General features: G+C 52.1%; 2 protein-coding genes and 1 pseudogene across 3 annotated transcripts in view; 2 read left to right on the forward strand and 1 right to left on the reverse strand.

The window, feature by feature from the left end:
• LOC116962323 (feather keratin Cos1-2-like) overlaps nt 1–459 on the forward strand; it is a 20,971-nt gene extending 20,512 nt beyond the window's left edge. The window contains exon 3 of the mRNA XM_042787147.1: nt 138–459. Coding sequence (XP_042643081.1) covers nt 138–153 — 16 coding nt within the window. The 3' untranslated portion in view covers nt 154–459. The remainder of the gene's footprint in view (nt 1–137) is intronic.
• LOC122152818 (feather keratin Cos1-1/Cos1-3/Cos2-1-like) overlaps nt 1–15,857 on the forward strand; it is a 16,346-nt gene extending 489 nt beyond the window's left edge. The window contains exons 1-2 of one of the 2 annotated variants that reach the window (XM_042787152.1): nt 14,661–14,679; nt 15,064–15,857. In XM_042787152.1, the coding sequence (XP_042643086.1) occupies nt 15,085–15,411 (327 nt within the window). In that variant the 5' untranslated portion in view covers nt 14,661–14,679; nt 15,064–15,084 and the 3' untranslated portion in view covers nt 15,412–15,857. Of the gene's footprint in view, nt 1–14,660; nt 14,680–15,063 lie in introns of those variants that run through there. The other variant, XM_042787151.1, reaches the window with a different exon arrangement.
• On the reverse strand, nt 5,616–6,699 carry LOC122152821 (annotated as a pseudogene).
• Nucleotides 15,858–16,730: the final 873 nt, after the last annotated feature.

The raw sequence follows: 16,730 nt of genomic DNA on the forward strand, positions 1-16,730 counted from the left end.
AGCTCCTTCCCACAGAACACCGTTGTGGGCTCCTCCACCTCCGCCGCCGTTGGCAGCATCCTCAGCTGTGAGGGAGTCCCCATCAACTCGGGGGGCTTTGACCTCTCCTGCATCACCAGCCGCTACTGCGGCAGAAGGTGCCCCCCCTGCTAAAGCTGCTGGCAGCGTCCTTGGGCACGACCCTTTGAGACCTCAGAACATGCTGCTGGAATAGAGAGCCAATGGCCTTGCATTAAGGTCTTTAGGACATTGTTTCCTTCTTGCACTCTCTTCTCTCTCTCCTTTGCTGTCACTGTCTCCCAAAGCCTGCCTAGCAGGGACCTATTGGCCTCCCTCCTTTTGTGGGATAGTCAGAGACATTCCGCAGAAGTTCCAACACACCGTGTTGGCTGCTATTGGGTTTGCCGTTGGGATAATTCCTTTCTTTCTTTAGACTCATTAAAGTCGTGCTGCATCGAAGCCTGGGCCTCTGAGTCCTCCTTCCTTCTGAGGTGACAATTTCAGTCCCCTTTTCCATGGAGTTGAGGAAGACATCCATTGCTAATCCATAGCCAATGGCCGTGAGTGACAACATGTATCCAAAGGGTGGCAGGAGTGGGGATGCAGAGAAAATCAGACCTGGGGACAGGCACATAAACTCATCTCCCCCTTCCCTTTCCCTCCATTACGTGATCTGGGTTCCATGGGCAGAGCACATGGGGACAGGCAGGTGAGACCGGTACCTCATACAGTCCTTCAGCGCCCGGCAGGGACCAGCTGCTGTCCAGACAGGGCTGAGGTAATTCACAAGTTAGTACTGGGATCAGCCATGCTCAGGCTGTGCAATGGACTCCCCACTCCCCATAAATGGAACACCCCCAAAGGAATCCCATGGCTTGTTTCAGGTGTCCATCTTCCCTGTGCAATCAACTCGCGGCTTCAGTATTAATGCCAAGGATTAGGTATGTTTTTCAGTGATACTTGAAAACTTCTTTTTAGATCTTGACATTCAGCCCTGGGTAATACTCTAAATCCTGGCCTTCCTTGGGTGTCTGTGGTCTCTTGAGTGCAGAAAAGGAACTCCTGTAGGCATTTCTGAGCTCAAAATTATGGCCCATACACAGAGCACCCCATGAACTATGGGAGGTTCCACCCATGCTCCTTCTGCCCACAACTCTGGGCTTAGACACCACCTTCCTAATTCTCACTGGGCACATTCTTGTTTTGCCCAGGGACCAAGGCTTCATCACCTCCTAACAAAACCTGCTTCTCAAGCACCAGGGTCAGTTGCCAGTATCCACGTTTCTCCAGTCCCTCTTCACTGTGTGTGTGACCCCTATGGGCAGCCCCATGGCTCAAGTATCGCTTGTGGTCCCAAGACACGGTGGTACATGACAGGTACCAACCCAACTACAGCACAAACGCTGGGGATGACCCTGCCTGCACTCATCTTCCCTTGCTCCGCAAGTCCTCTGAGGCAGGGACAGCCCAAGCCCTGCTCACACCACCACTGCTCTTCACATGCAGGCCCTTCCCAGCACTGCAGTCTTTGCCAGTCCCTGCCTGCAGTATAGGCCTCACTCAGTGATCGAGTCTAAGAAAGGAAAAGGCTATTAGCCATGCTGTATCCCATTTTCTCTGAAAAATATGTTAGTCTTGACTGCAATACACCTTTTCAGGGAAGAGATCTTTCCTAATATCCAATCCAAACCTCCCCTGGCACAGCTTGAGGCTGGTTCTTCTCATCTTATCACTTGTTACTTGGGAAAAGAGACCAACACCCACCTGCTACAACCTCCTTTCAGGTAGCTGTAGAGAACAACAAGGTCTCTCCTGAGCCTCCTTTTCTCCAGACTAAGCAATCCCTTTTGCCTCAGTAATGTAGACCGTGGTTGGAGAGGTCATCAAGTGTGATTTGGAAGAGGAGAGAACACTGCCAATGTCTTTACCCAGGGGAGCTAAACTATGGTGAGACACCCAGTAAGCTGAGCATCCTTCTGGAGCAATGAGTTCATCTCTGACAACATGAAATTAATGTACCATGTTTTCAAGTGAAGGACTCAACCCTGTCGCTTTGTCTTCAGAGGAACCAGGCTGACATGGGTAGGAGAAATTATCTTGGCTAGAGCCCAGAGCCACCTCTTCCTCACCGTGCCAACCCGTCTCCAGAAGGAGGGGGCATGGCATGCATCCAAGGGCAACGATTGCTAGGGCAAGTCCTCTGTTCTTCTGTCACGCCCATACCGTGTCCCGTGCATCCCCAGCAGTTCATTACACAGTTTGTCAGGGCTGAGGTGTCTCGCAGAGTGCACAGCCCCAACCCCCATCAGAGAGTCACCTGTAGGGCATCCCACCGATACCCTTCACTCGGACAAGGACTTCTCTAAAAGAACTGTGTCCCATGCAGGACCCATGTTACAGCAATGGAAACAAGTAAGAAGGGAAGAGAAGCAGTAGAGAATAACAAGGAACAGAGAGAGTACACAAGGAAGAAGGTGTTATGGCTTATGAAATGTGTTTTCCTAAGTCTGTTAAAAGTTTGTCATCTTTGTTTCCCAACACCCAAATCAGCATTTCAATTTTTAAAATTAAAGTCCCCAAGGGAAGTCTGTTTTGACTGCAACAGTAGCAGCTGAGTGATTTCCCTGTCTTCATAGTGACCCGCAAGTGTTCTTGCTCTTGTTCGTCCTATTTTCTGCCCCACCACTCTGAGGCAGGGGGAACTAATGAGAAGATGTGTGGGTGACGGACTGCTAGCTGGGGCCAGCCCAGCACAAGAACTGGGTGATATTCCCCAGGAGGGCACACTTGGCCGCAGGGCCCGTGAGCCCACCATGCAACTGCTGCCTTGAGCCCTCTGAGCAGGCACCTCAGCACACTGGTGAGGCTGCCTTAGTGCTCAGCAGTTCTGACATTTCAGGCTGGGAAGCATGGGGAAGGCACCTTCTGGAGTCTTTTTGTCACTTGCCTGAAGATATTGCAGATTTTTGGCAAAGGAAGATGGTGGATTATCATGATGAGACTGGAGGTGGATTAACAAACGTTTTTCTCATGGGCAGCTTACAAAAATATACAGTTCGTGCTCAACAACATTCACAGATGATTGAGCAGTCACTCCACCTCATCCCAGAAGCACAATCAAGTGTCACATAACCAACATGCCACCACATCGAGAACAGGCATTCAAAGAGCTGGTTGGGTATTTTTGAGGAAAAACCTCATCCTCGCACACAGGAAATTGGACAGGATGTTTTGGACACACTGGATCCAAATTACCTCCTCCTTTCTGACAGGGGAGGAGGTGAAGCTGGATGACATTGAGGTGGACTCACATCCGGCTCCCTGTAACAGAAATTTGGAGGAACAGAAATGGGAGGTGGATTGCCACCAGAGGGGCTCCAGTCCAAGAAACGTCAGGAGAATCACAAGAGGGAGTGCCCGGGAAGTGCCTGGGGAAGAGAAGAGGAAGGGCTCAAAAGTAAAAATGACCCGAACAAAAAGGGGAGAAGGGCCTTGTTTGTAGAGCACGGGGGTGGCAATTCCTTCCTGGGCAAGCTCAAAGCACGGGTGCTAAGTTCATCAGCAGCTCTGAGGAGCAGCTCAGTAGTGATTGGAACGTAGACCCTTGGCGAAAAAATTCCCACCATGTCAGAGCCTTCTTATGTGCCTCACCGTGCGGCTCTGTCGGGATGTCAACCGGTGTGTTCTCAGCAAGCCAGACAAATGGCCAGCCCTCAGCTACACTAGCTCTAAGTTGGATTGGTCCAACTATCCTACACCTCACAGCAGAGCAATGTCTGGACCTCTGTGGAGTGGCTGGAAGAAAATGGGCACATTATGAGCGATCCAGACCGAGAGGCCTCACAACTGCAGTTGTTGTGAAGAACATATGCAACATTGAAAGAGATAAGGAAGTTGGGGTTTTGAGAAACTGCCTGTGTTGCAAAGAGGTAAGGAGGTTGGAACGTAAAATACAAGATAACAAGGTGCAGAAACAGAATGTAGGTATAGCAGAGCAAGACGTGTGTACGCCTCAGTGAGACCAATCACTAGAAGGCAGAAGGTGCATGAACAAGAAGCTTTTACCTATTAGCAACCAAAACGTGCGCTTTGTGCTAGTGTATAAATTGCTGTGTATCGTTTAATAAAGTGGCATTAACTTGATCAAATTGATCATGTATGTTGTGTCTGAGACTTCCGCGTCAGACCCGTGTCCCTATAGTCCAATGCAGATTTGGTGCGAGGTCCCGGCTCCTGCCTGGCTGATGAGCTGCAGAAGTGCGCTGGTCATTGGCATGTAGGTGGGAAGCCCGTGTCCCATCCCAGTCACCATTAACACTGCATCACAAGGGGATCCACTCGGTGATAAAGGCCAGTATGAGGTGGGACGTCTTCCTTGCCCTTTCTCCGTGCACAGAAAGCAAGAAATGGAGGGCTCAGGAGGCAGAGACTGCATTTCAGTGCTCGCTTTCCAGGCACCTCTCTGCCAGGTTGAAGGTACCACCATGTGGCTGTAGCTTCCAGTCCAGCCACTGTTCCTTATGTCAAAGGGAACCCACTACTCTGTGCAGCTCGTGAGCACAGCGAGCAAGAGTCCCCTTGCTATGACCTGCACATGCCCTCATGAGGGTCAAAGAAGCACAGGGAGACACAGAAATGCTCAATGGCCACCTGAATAGAATCAAGCAAAATTCTCTATGCTCATCTGAGGCCAGCATACAGTCAGGCACAAACAGTCAAGCATGTGCAGGAAACCAACAGCAGCTGAAGACTCTTCTGAGGGGATGGTGGGGACCAAAGTGGAAGAACTGGTCACAAGTAAATGCTTCCTGAGGCTTGGAGGAGTCAAAGCAGAAGGGAGCAGCCATGGGTCTTTGGGCACCGGGTGCTCTGCTGGAGCTGAAGTGGCCTATGAGGCTGTTGTGTTCCCAGGGAGCAGGGACTCCAATCTGTGGCTGATACTAGTACTAACTTGTGAATTACCTCAGCCCTGCATGTCTGGACAACAGCTGGGCCCTGCCGGGTGTTGAAGGACTGTATGAGGTACCGGCCTCACCTGCCTGTGCCCGTGTGTGCTGGCCATGGAACACAGATCGTGTGATAGAGGGGAGGGAAAGGGGGGAGATGAGACTGTGGGCTGTCCCCAGGCATCAATCTTCCCCCAGCGCCACTTCTGCTGCCCCTTGGAGCCAACATATATTTGAACCTCCTTTCCCAGCAGAAGTGCATCCGGGGCGAGAGGAAGGCTGTTCTCCGAGTGCTGGAGGGGTTGCTGACCTCATCCATTGGCCTCCCACAGCCGTGGGCTCCTCACTCAAGGGCAGCAGTTGCTGGGCTCCTCATTCACAGAACGTGGTCCAGGGCCCAGTGCTCCAGGCCCACCTGGGAAGGGAGGCAGCAAGGCTGCAGAGACTGATAGCCACTGGCTGTGGCTCAGCCAGAGATGTCTTCCTTCAGCTCCAGGGCACAGGGCAGAAAAGACAACCCGGTGCAATGAGTCCTACCCTCTCCTTCCCCTGGGAATGAGGAAGGGTCCTCTTTTGTGCCCAAACGCATCCTCTCCAAAAAGCCCCTTTTTGTTCCTGAACAGACTGGAAGAGTTGTCCCAGAAGGAAGGAGGACTCGGAGGCGTGGGCTTGGATGCAGCACAATTTTAATGAGTCTGAAGAAGAAAAGGAGGTGGCTCCCAGGGAGCACCAGGGCCAGGCACTAAGATGCAGTGAAGCTCCGGCAGGGTGTCCGTCTGCCTGCCTTGCAGAGAGAGGGAGGCCAACAAGTCCCCGCTAGGCTGGTGTTAGGAGACCGTGACAGCAAAGGAAAGAGAGAGAGAAGAGAGTGCAAGAAGGAAACAATGTCCTAAAGCTCTTAATGCAAGGCCATTGGCTCTCTATTCCAGCAGCATGTTCTGAAGTCTCAGAGGGTCTTGCCCAAAGACGCTGCCAGCAGCTTTAGCAGGGGGGGCACCTTCTGCCGCAGTAGCGGCTGGTGATGCAGGAGAGGTCAAAGCCCCCCGAGTTGATGGGGACTCCGTCACAGCTGAGGATGCTGCCAACGGCGGCGGAGGTGGAGGAGCCCACAACGGTGTTCTGTGGGAAGGAGCTGAGGATGGGGCCGGGCAGGGTCACCACCACGGGGGAGGGCTCGATGACGACGGTGGAGCTCTGGCACTGCCTGACACAGGGCTCATTGCAGCTGTTGGCCAGCGGGGTCGGGCCACAGGGCTGGCAGCAGGGCACGCAGGGCTGGCACGGGCTGCAGCAGGACATGTCTCGGGGCCGGAGGTGCACCTGGGGGAGAGGGCAGCGGGGACCAGAAAACGGAGGCACGTGAGAAGCAGCAACGCACCCAACCACAGTGGAGCCGAGGCACCCCCGAGCTCAGCATACGCTGCCCAGCTCAAAACCCCGGAGCCACCTCCACTCAGTCCCAGGCTCTCTCTGCAGAAGAACTTCTCACTGCTTCCCTCCCCCATGAGAAGCAGCTCTCAGCTCTGGCCTAGGACAGCCCGTGTCACCTGAGACATACACGGAGGAAAGACCTGATCTTGAAGGAGGAGCAGAAGAGGCTTCACACTCACCTGGTTCCCAAGGAGAAGGAGGCGAGAGAAGTGGATGAGAGAGGAGAGAGCTGGGCTTTCTTTTATAGTCGTCCTGCACCGCCTCGGGCCCAGAGGCACCTTCTGTGGAAGTAATAATTTTCTGACAAGCTCATGCCAAATGCAAAACATCCCTGCTAATGGCATGGGCTGTGTCCTGCTTTCCTGCACTGCTGCCTTTTCATTTCCTGGCTTCTGTCACGCGCTTTCCCATATGAAGGCTTCTGTAAGTGCCGGGATGAGAGCCCCAAGGTTTTCCGGGACAGAAATACGTCAGTGCAGGAGGAAGACTCAACTCAAGTGCTGGTGGCATCCCATGCCGGCTGGTGTTTTGCACCTGGGTCATCCTGTGGGCTTGTTTGTGGCTAATTTGGTAGGAAACAGACACCGCTCTTGTGCTCCTTGTCCGAGTGTGCCCAAGGACTCGCATGAGAGAGGACACGCCACATGCCTTCTGTCTTGCTGCCCCCATCCCTCTCTGATGGTCGCTCACAGTTGCACGCAGGCAGGCTTCTGCTGGGAGGCTTTGAGCCTGTTGCAACACTAGCAGTGTTCGGAGGACAAGTTTGCTGGGGTTATTTGACTCCTCTTCTCTTGGTGCAGACTCTGCAGGTCCTCAGGCAAGACCAGGAGCACATCTGGGGCCTGGTCCTTTCCCAGGGTGCTTGAGTACGGTTCTGCCGGGGTGGTCCCCAGTGTCTCCTCAACAGAGTCCCCAGCTGCTGATCGTTTCCCGCACATGCTTTGTTGTTTGTGCTTGACTATGCTGGCCTGAGGTGAGCACAGAGATTTTGGCAAGATTCCATGCAGGTGTGCAGGAGCACCCGTGTGTCTGCCTGTGTTTGTGTGACCGTCATGAGGGCGTGTGCGGGTCATGGCAAGGGGACTCTTGCTCGGTGTGTTCACAAGCTGCACAGAGTAGCGGGTTCCCTTTGACATAAGGAACGGTGGCTGGACTGGAAGCTACAGCCTCATGGTGGTAGCTTCGACCTGGCAGAGAGGTGCCTGGAAAGCGAGCACTAAAATGCATTCTCTGCCTCCTGCACCCTCCATTTCTTGCTTTGTGTGCACGGAGAAAGGGCAAGCAAGACGTCCCACCTCATACTGGCCTTTATCACCGAGTGGATCCCCTTGTGATGCAGTGTTAATGGTGACTGGGATGGGACACGGGCTTCCCACCTACATGCCAATGGCCAACGCACTTCTGCAGCTCATCAGCCAGGCAGGAGCCGGGACCTCGCACCAAATCTGCATTGGACTATAGGGACACGGGTCCAGACGTTGCTCTGCTGTGAGGTGTAGGATAGTTGGACTGATTCAACTTAGAGCTAGTGTAGCTGAGGGCTGTCCCTTTGTCTAGCTTGCCGAGAACACATCGGTTGACATCCCGAGAGTGCTGCATGGTGAGGTGCATAAGAAGGCTTTGACATCGTGGGAATTTTCCCGCCAAGGGTCTACATTCCAATCACTTCTGATATGCTCCTCAGAGCTGCTGATGATCTTGGCACCCGCGCTTTAAGCTTGCCCAGGAAGGAATTGCCCCACTGTGCTCTACAAACAAGGCCCTTCTGCCCTTTTTGTTGGGGTCATTTTTACTTTTGAGCCCTTCCTCTTCTCTTCCCCAGGCACTTCCCGGGCACTCCCTCTTGTGATTCTCCTGACGTTTCTTGGACTGGAGCCCCTCTGGTGGCAATCCACCTCCCATTTCTGTTCCTCCAAATTTCTCTTACAGTGAGCCGGATGTGAGTCCACCACAATGCCTTCCAGCTTCTCCACCTCCCCTGTCAGGAAGGGGAGGTAATTTGGATCCAGTGTGTCCAAAACATCCTGTCCAATTTCCTGTGTGCGAGGATGAGGTTTTCCCTCAAAAATACCCAACCATGTCTCTGTATGCCTGTTCTTGATGTAGTGGCATGTTGCTAATGTGGCATTTGATTGTGCTTCTGGGATGAGGTGGAGCGACTGCGCAATTATCTCTGAATGTTGCTGAGTATGAACTGTATATTCTTGTAAGCTGCCTAGGAGAATCACGGTTGTTGTGGTTAGTCCTCCTCTTCTCTTGCGCTTCTTCTGGAGACTTGCGCAGGAAAATGGTGCTCGCTCTGGGATGATCAGATGGATTAGACTGCAAGGCTAAATTGCCTGGGAAAACCTGGTTGCTGATGTGCTGGAGGTGGGGGATGCCACTGCTGGGATGTGAGTGCCCAGACTCAACCTCCACCAATCCTGAACTGCTGCCTGCTGCCACATCCTTGCACGCGTAAAGGGTGATTGAAGGGCTGGAGTACCTGTCCTATGAGGAAAGATTGACGGAGTTAAGTCTTTTCTCCCTGGAGAACAAAAGGCTCAGGGGAACCTCAGCACAGTAGTCCGCTATTGAAAGATCTGCTTCAAAGAGGACAGAGGCTCTCTGATCACAGGAAGCCACGGGGAGCAGGCAAGAGGCAAGGAGAGATCTCCAGCAGCCAGCGAATGCAGTGCTGGTGTGAGTAGAGCTGAGAGCACTTGGAGAACCACGTGGTCTGAGTAGGGGCAGGGTGTGGCTAAACCACCATTTCTACAGCCATAGTGGTGTGATTTTCCCTATCGCTCAAGGGTTAGACATCCTCCTTGAGAGGGCATTTGACAACTCCTTCTCAGCTAGAGATGTCCTCACATACATTAGCAAGAATACAAAATGCTTAAAGCTTTCTAGTAGCCTGGTCATCTTCCTAGGCGTTCTTGGACCAGCCTTGTCCCCTCTCTCTGGAGCAATGCCTCACTGCTGTACTCCTACAAATGCAGAGGCCTGTGCTTCTGGGACAAGCAGACTCCCCACCGCTTCCAATTGCTGATTCTGGGACATCAGAATTGATGCTGTGCAGACTAATCCCCCTCCATTTTGACATAGCATACATGTGTACAGTATCTTGTAATCCCCATAAGAGAGGAAGTTCTGCTCCATCCACACACCGTGGGTCATTTTTACACATCCCAAAACCATCATTAATGCACACAGGTGGTGCAAACTGTCCTTATAATGTATAGCATTGTCCTGGTTTGGGCTGGAATAGAGTTAATGTTTCTTTTTGGTAACTAGAGTAGTGCTGTGTTTTGGATTCAGCATTGGGTGTGGTATGAGAAGAATGCTGATAGCACACTGATGTTTTCAGCTGCTGCTGAGATTTCAGGGACTCTTCGACTCCCCATGTCCCGCTCGTGTGCAAGTGCACGAGAAGCAGGGAGGGAGCACGGCCAGAGCACCAGACCCAAATTGGCCAATGAAATATTCCATATCATGTAACGTCATGCTCACTATATAGAGGAGGGGGTGATCGGCAAGCGGGGGGGGGGGGGGCGGACTCTCTCTTCCGGGACTGCGATTGTGGGATCTTGGTATTTTGGGATTGCTAGCTGGGAACAGGCTGGGTATTGGTCAGCAGGTGGTGAGCAATTGCATTGGGCATTGCCCATTTATATTTTCTGTTGCTGTCATTGTTTTCATTTTGTTACCATTATTAAAACTGTTTCTACCTCAACCTGTGAGTCTCCCTTTACCTCTCCAATTCCCTCCCCCTTTGCCAGGTGGTAGGGATGGTGGGTGAGCAGCTGCAGGGTGGTTGGCTGCTGACCAGGCTCCAACCACGACAAGCACGAAGGTGACCTTTTCTCAATTCCAGCATTGAATTTTGAATTGAAGGCTGTGAAATCTACTAATGCATGTGGTACTGTGTGTCAGAAATGTTTTGAGACTTTATCAGATCGCTTTTGTTCCTTGTAGCTTTTAAAGTATTATGCTTTGCCAATATATACACATACATATACACAGACACTTACATTGCCATTGCATTGTAATTTGTCTTGTGTTCATCGTGATCAGTGTTAATAATAGGACACTTATCATCCTAAGTGGGTCAAACTGGGTTTCTCTTGTCTGAAGCAGGAGACCACTGAAAACTGGCTAATTTCAATATGGTATTTCTCTCTTTCCTCTGACTTTGTCTGTGGCAGCTGATCTGAGGAGAAGATGCCTTACTTTTTCCTTCCCATATTTATATGCCTGACAATAAAACAAAGGACGAGAGAGCAAAAGCAAGGCTAAGAGTGACAGAGTTATCAATGTATGTGAGTGGAGAGTGTTCACTCATTCTTCTGAGTGTTCTACCCCACTAAAGACAAAGACAGTTCAGGAATATAATTGAAAGTTATCTGATGTGCTGATGCAATGTTCTAGGAGGTCTGGGAAGACTCAAGACATAGGTCAAGAAGAACGGCAAAAATACACAGATTAAGATCTACATAATATATCTGCCAGTTATATAAATTCTAGCTTGACTGGTATAACAAAATTCTCCTCATATTTTCTTCAACATACTGCTCTCACCATGTTAATCCATCATTTTTCTTTGCCAAAAGATCTGCAATATCTTCAGGCAAGTGACAAAAAGACTCCAGAAGGTGCCTTCCCCATGCTTCCCAGCCTGAAATGTCAGAACTGCTGAGCACTAAGGCAGCCTCACCAGTGTGCTGAGGTGCCTGATCAGAGGGCTCAAGGCAGCAGATGCATGGTGGGCTCACGGGCCCTGCGGCCAAGTGTGCCCTCCTGGGGAATATCACCCAGTTCTTGTGCTGGGCTGGCCCCAGCTAGCAGTCCATCACCCACACATCTGCTCATTAGTTCCCCCTGCCTCAGAGTGGTGGGGGAGAAAATAGGACGAACAAGAGCAAGAACACTTGCGGGTCACTATGAAGACAGGGAAATCACTCAGCTGCTACTGTTGCAGTCAAAACAGATTTCCCTTGGGGACTTTAATTTTAAAAATTGAAATGCTGATTTGGGTGTTGGGAAACAAAGATGACAAACTTTTAACAGACTTAGGAAAACACATTTCATAAGCCATAACACCTTCTTCCTTGTGTACTCTCTCTGTTCCTTGTTATTCTCTACTGCTTCTCTTCCCTTCTTACTTGTTTCCATTGCTGTAACATGGGTCCTGCATGGGACACAGTTCTTTTAGAGAAGTCCTTGTCCAAGTGAAGGGTATCTGTGGGATGCCCTACAGGTGACTCTCTGATGGGGATTGGGGGTGTGCACTCTGCGAGACACCGCGGCCCTGACAAACTGTGTAATGAACTGCTGGGGATGCACGGGACACGGTATGGGTGTGACAGAATAACAGAGGACTTGCCCTAGCAATCGTTGCCCTTGGATGCGTGCCATGTCCCCTCCTTCTGGAGACGGGTTGGCACGGTGAGGAAAAGGTGGCTCTGGGCTCTAGCCAAGATAATTTCTCCTACCCATGTCAGCCTGGTTCCTCTGAAGACAAAGCGACAGGGTTGAGTCCTTCACTTGTGTCCTTGGTTTGAGGTGGTGGGGTTTTTTGGTAGTAGGGGAGGGGACTATAAGGGCATCCCCCTGTGAGAAGCTTCTTGAAGCTTCACCACCTCCAAGGCAGCTCTACCTATGCTCAAAAAATGAGCCAATCAGCTGCATCTCTGCGATAACATATTTAAGAAGGGATGTGGTGACGAGCAGTCGGACTTGTAAGGAGGAGTTGCGGCAGCTGCGTGAACACCAAGGTCAGTGGAGGAAAGGAGGAAGAAAGGAGGGGGGGAGGTGTGCCAGACCAGAAACTCCCCTGTATCCTCTGGTGAGATGGCAGGGCGTCCCCGCCTGCCACCCATGAAGATCTACAGTGGAGCAGACACTGATTTATGGCCTGTTTTTATCACCTAGTTGATCAAGGGGCTGTGCCCGAAGAAGGACAGGGGTCTTGTGGGAAAAGTCAGCCCTGCTGTTGCAATTCAGTGCTGGGAGGATTGCAGCATGCGGGAGTGTCCCACACCGTAGCAGGTCAGCAAGGGCTGCAGCCCGTGTGATAGACTCCAGTTAGAGCATGTTGGTGACGCACGATGGAGTAGTTTGGAGAATGTTGCAGTCTGTGGGATGAACTCATGTCGGAGAAAGTTTGTGGAGGATTGTCTTCTCTGGGAGAGGGACCACGATGGAGCAGGGGGATCAAGTTCCAGAAGCTCCCCTCACCAAAGATGGAAGAATAGGCAGCACTGACTGCAGCCCCCATTTCCTACCCCTGCACCACTGAGGGGAGGTGGTAGAGATATCGGGAGCAGAACTGAGCCCAGGAAGAAGGGAGGGATAGGGGGAAGGTGTTCTCAAGATGTGGCAATGCTTCTAACTGTCGTACTCTGTTACGTGTTGTTAGTGTCTGTAATAAATGTATGTACTTTTTTTTCTTCCCCTAACGAGACTGCCATTTGCTCGATACCAGAATGGGTGATCTGCAACTCCTGGTTCTATCTCGAATCCCAAGTCTGTTTCTCCATCCCTTCTTATTGCTAGAAGAGAAAGGAGAGAGAGTAGCTGAGTGGTGTTTGGCTGCCGACCAAGCTCAAACCACAACAGCTTGAGAAAATGGTACATTAATTTCATGTTGTCAAGAACTATAAATTAACCTTAAAAGCTGCTCCCATAAGTGGCGTCATCTCCGCCTGAAAATTCCAGCAGCAGCATGTGGGAATGATCTCAGCAAGCGCAAAAAAGGGAAGGAGTCAGCCTTCAGCTATGCTACATCTAAGTTAGTTTAGTGCAAATATCTTACATATCAGCAGACCAGCAACAGGAGACCAGTGTTTTTAGCCCAATACCAGTTTTGTGTGAGGTCTTTGCTGCTGCCTGGCTCAGCACCAGGCTGATGTTCCACACCTTCCTGCTCCCAGCTTCCCCAGGCTCTCATTCCTCTTCCCATAGCTTCTGGCTTTGGGCAAGGGCCAACAGAGGCAAAGGGCTCCCACATGCCCACAGAGCCAGAAAAATCCCGTAGCCTCAGAGCTTTTACATGAGTCAGGAGCGAGGATCCTGAGAAACAGTCCCCTGAGGTGGCCTGAAGGCAGAATGAAAAGAGTTGGTCAGGGTTCAGGGATCTCCTCAGTGAGATCAGACTGCTGTGGCCCTGTCTGTGTCCCCTCACATAGCAAGGGGCTGAGACCGTGTCAGTGCCCGGCACTGTTGTGGAGGGATGTCACTACAAGACTTGGAATGGTTGGGTGCAGGCTTGAGGTCAGGCAGAACGACGTACACACACTCATGCATGAACACATACCCAACACGCACACGTGTGCACAGACATAGACGCAGATGCGCAGAGACAAGCAAATGTGCACCAGCACATAGACATGTGTACCTGCATACAAGTCCTCACACTTGTGCAAAAAACTAACACGGGCACATGGAAACATGATCTCACCAGAGGCACACAGTTATGTGTACACAGAAGCAAACAAGCACACAGATGTAAGTGCACAGACTGGTACACAGTCACGCTCCCATGCGCATTATGGCAGATGAACACATGGAGGGCAGAGGTGGTAAGAAGGGACGTGACTGAGGAGCTGCTGGGGCCGTCCCTGCCAGAGCAGGGAAAGGGGACTCTAAGCAGGACAGATGCGCAGGCAGACTTGATAGACGAGTCTCGGGGACTGTCCGGAGAGAGGAGGAGACCAAAGAGGTTGGCAATTTCCTCCTGAGGGCAGCTTAAGGTGAAAGGGAGTTGAAAACCTGAAGCGCAGCCTGTCTGGGAAGAGAGCAGCCACTGACTCTTATAGTGAGCAGGGAGGGAAAGAGAGAGGAGGATGGGCCACATACTCCCAGAGCCCCTGGGGGTCAAACAGAGGATTGCAGTGTTGGGAGAAGCTGGAGCCCTTCCTGTCAGCGGGATCATAAAAAACAAAGCCCCAACCAGAGTGCTCCAGGCTGACATCATTTGCCTCCACCGGACCCCTCTGGCACTTAGTACGTGTCTTCTGCACGTACTGACTCACCTTCATCCCCGGGAACTCTGGGACCCCCCATCCCAGCACTCAAAAGAAGTGTCCGTGAAGGAGTGGGCATGACATAAACCAGGAATTGCAAAGTCAGTATAGAGGTAAACAGCAACACATTCCATGTCATTACCTGGCATGCTTCTGTTCATCAGGAGCATGCAGGAAAATTGTTGCTTACGCAGCGGCTGCCTTTGGGCCTGAGGCAGTGTGAAGACAATATAAAAGCCAGTTCAACTCACCGCTCTCTCACCCACTTCTGTCACCTCCTTCTCCTTGGGAACCAGGTGAGTCGGGACCCCCTTTGCTCCTCCGCCTCCTCCTATAGGACAGGGTCTTGCTTCAAGGACAGCTCAGCTGACACCTGCTCCATGGTCTTCTGTTAGTGCTCTGAGACCATGGTAATTCAAGAGGGCAGAGGAGAGACGGTTTGTCATGGACAAGGGTTGAGGCTGGGCTGAGGTGCCTCATTGCGACACTCTAGGCAGGGGAATCCCTATGCCTGGCTGCTATCTGAAGGACCTCGCTGGGCTCAGGAAAAGAGCCTCTTGTTCCCCCCTGAACAGCCTCTACCTCCCCACCGAGCAGGTGCCTTGTCTTCCTTTTGGTGGGGTTGCAAGCTGTTCTGCAGGTGTCCTTGTGCTCTGCTTCCTCCATGCTCTCTCTCCCAGGTGAATTGCCAGCCCCGAGACATGTCCTGCTCTGACAAGTGTCAACCGTGTGAGCCCTGCGATCCCTGCTGCCAGCCCTGCGGCCCGACCCCGCTGGCCAACAGCTGCAATGAGCCCTGTGTCAGGCAGTGCCAGAGCTCCACCGTCGTCATCGAACCCTCCCCCGTGGTGGTGACCCTGCCCGGCCCCATCCTCAGCTCCTTCCCACAGAACACCGTTGTGGGCTCCTCCACCTCCGCCGCCGTTGGCAGCATCCTCAGCTGTGACGGAGTCCCCATCAACTCGGGGGGCTTTGACCTCTCCTGCATCACCAGCCGCTACTGTGGCAGAAGGTGCCCCCCCTGCTAAAGACACTGGTGACAGCCCAGACAAGGAGCCTCGGCAGCCCAGAAGATGATGCCACACTGAATGACAGAGATCATCGCCTTTGCTTTGAGAAGGGCTGGGCATGCCCTGCTTCTCCTGCAAAGGGTGTTCGGTCTTTGGAAGGAGCCAGCCGGGGCTCTCTGAAAACATGGCCAATGACTCTTGCTCCCTTTCTCTGTTGCCTCCTTTCCCTCTTTTTCCTTTGTTGTTTTCTGTTCCCCTGGGCAATGAGGCTGACCAAAGCCAGCCTAGGGAGGACCTGCCTGCCCCTCTCCCTCTGTGGGGCAGCCAGAGGAGTGCCCTGTGGAACCTCCATCTTGATCATGGGGCACTGACTCTTGGATGCCCATGGTGACCTGTTTGTTGTGGCCTCCCCTCAGAGACATCTAGTTTCCCTCTCTGGTCTCATTAAACTCTGCTGCATCCCAGTCTCTGTCTCTGTGTGGTCTTTCCTCTCTGGATGCTCTTCAAAGCTGCCTAAGGAGAAAGGAGATAGGCTGGGAGGGAACAAATGCGTGAGCAAGTGGATCCTTTCTCATTCTTACAGGACTAGGAGGGCAGGAAACACTGTCTGTTGGACTCCTTCAGTCACTGTCCCTTTCAGCTGAGGACAAGATCTCGGGCTCCTCCACAGCCAGTGACCATCAGCCCTTCCCTTGCTGCATGTCTGCCCAGAAATATTCCCCTTCTCCTCTGAGCATGCCCTGCGCATGGTGGTTCCAATTTGTGCTGTCTTTGTGGGTGGACCAAAGTGCTGCAGGAGGCCCTGGGAGATCAGCAGCCCCACAAGCACTCAAGGCAATTCCCCTTGCTCTGGATGGAGCTGTGCTGTGGGAGAAGGCTGAGAGAGAAGATGGCCACAAGGACGGAGGATGGCACGGCTAGAGCCAAGAACCACCTCCTCCTCACCATCCCACCCATCTCCAGAAAGAAAGAGTATGGCATTGATCCAAGAGCAAGGATTGCTAGGGCTAGTCCTCTGTTCTTCTGTCACACCCATACAGTGCCCCATGCAGACCCAGCTGTTCATTACACAGTTTGACAGGGCCGAGGTATCTTGCAGATTGCACACCCCAAACTCTCATCAGAGAGTCACCTCCAGGACAACAAAGGTTATTCACATGGGGCTGCAAGATGACACAGATGAGCATCTGACAGTTCCTCCCGTGGTCATGTGGAGAGAGAGCACAGATCACAACAGCCCATGCTCTCTTTGCAGCTCCTGGAAGAGAAATCTCATCCTGGAGTGCAGGGGAAGAATAGTTCCGTGACAGAAGCTCTCTCACCACCTTCTCCTTTTC

The sequence above is a fragment of the Tyto alba genome, unplaced genomic scaffold, assembly GCF_018691265.1.
Source record: "Tyto alba isolate M040663 unplaced genomic scaffold, T.alba_DEE_v4.0 Super-Scaffold_12, whole genome shotgun sequence".
Taxonomy (NCBI): domain Eukaryota; kingdom Metazoa; phylum Chordata; class Aves; order Strigiformes; family Tytonidae; genus Tyto; species Tyto alba.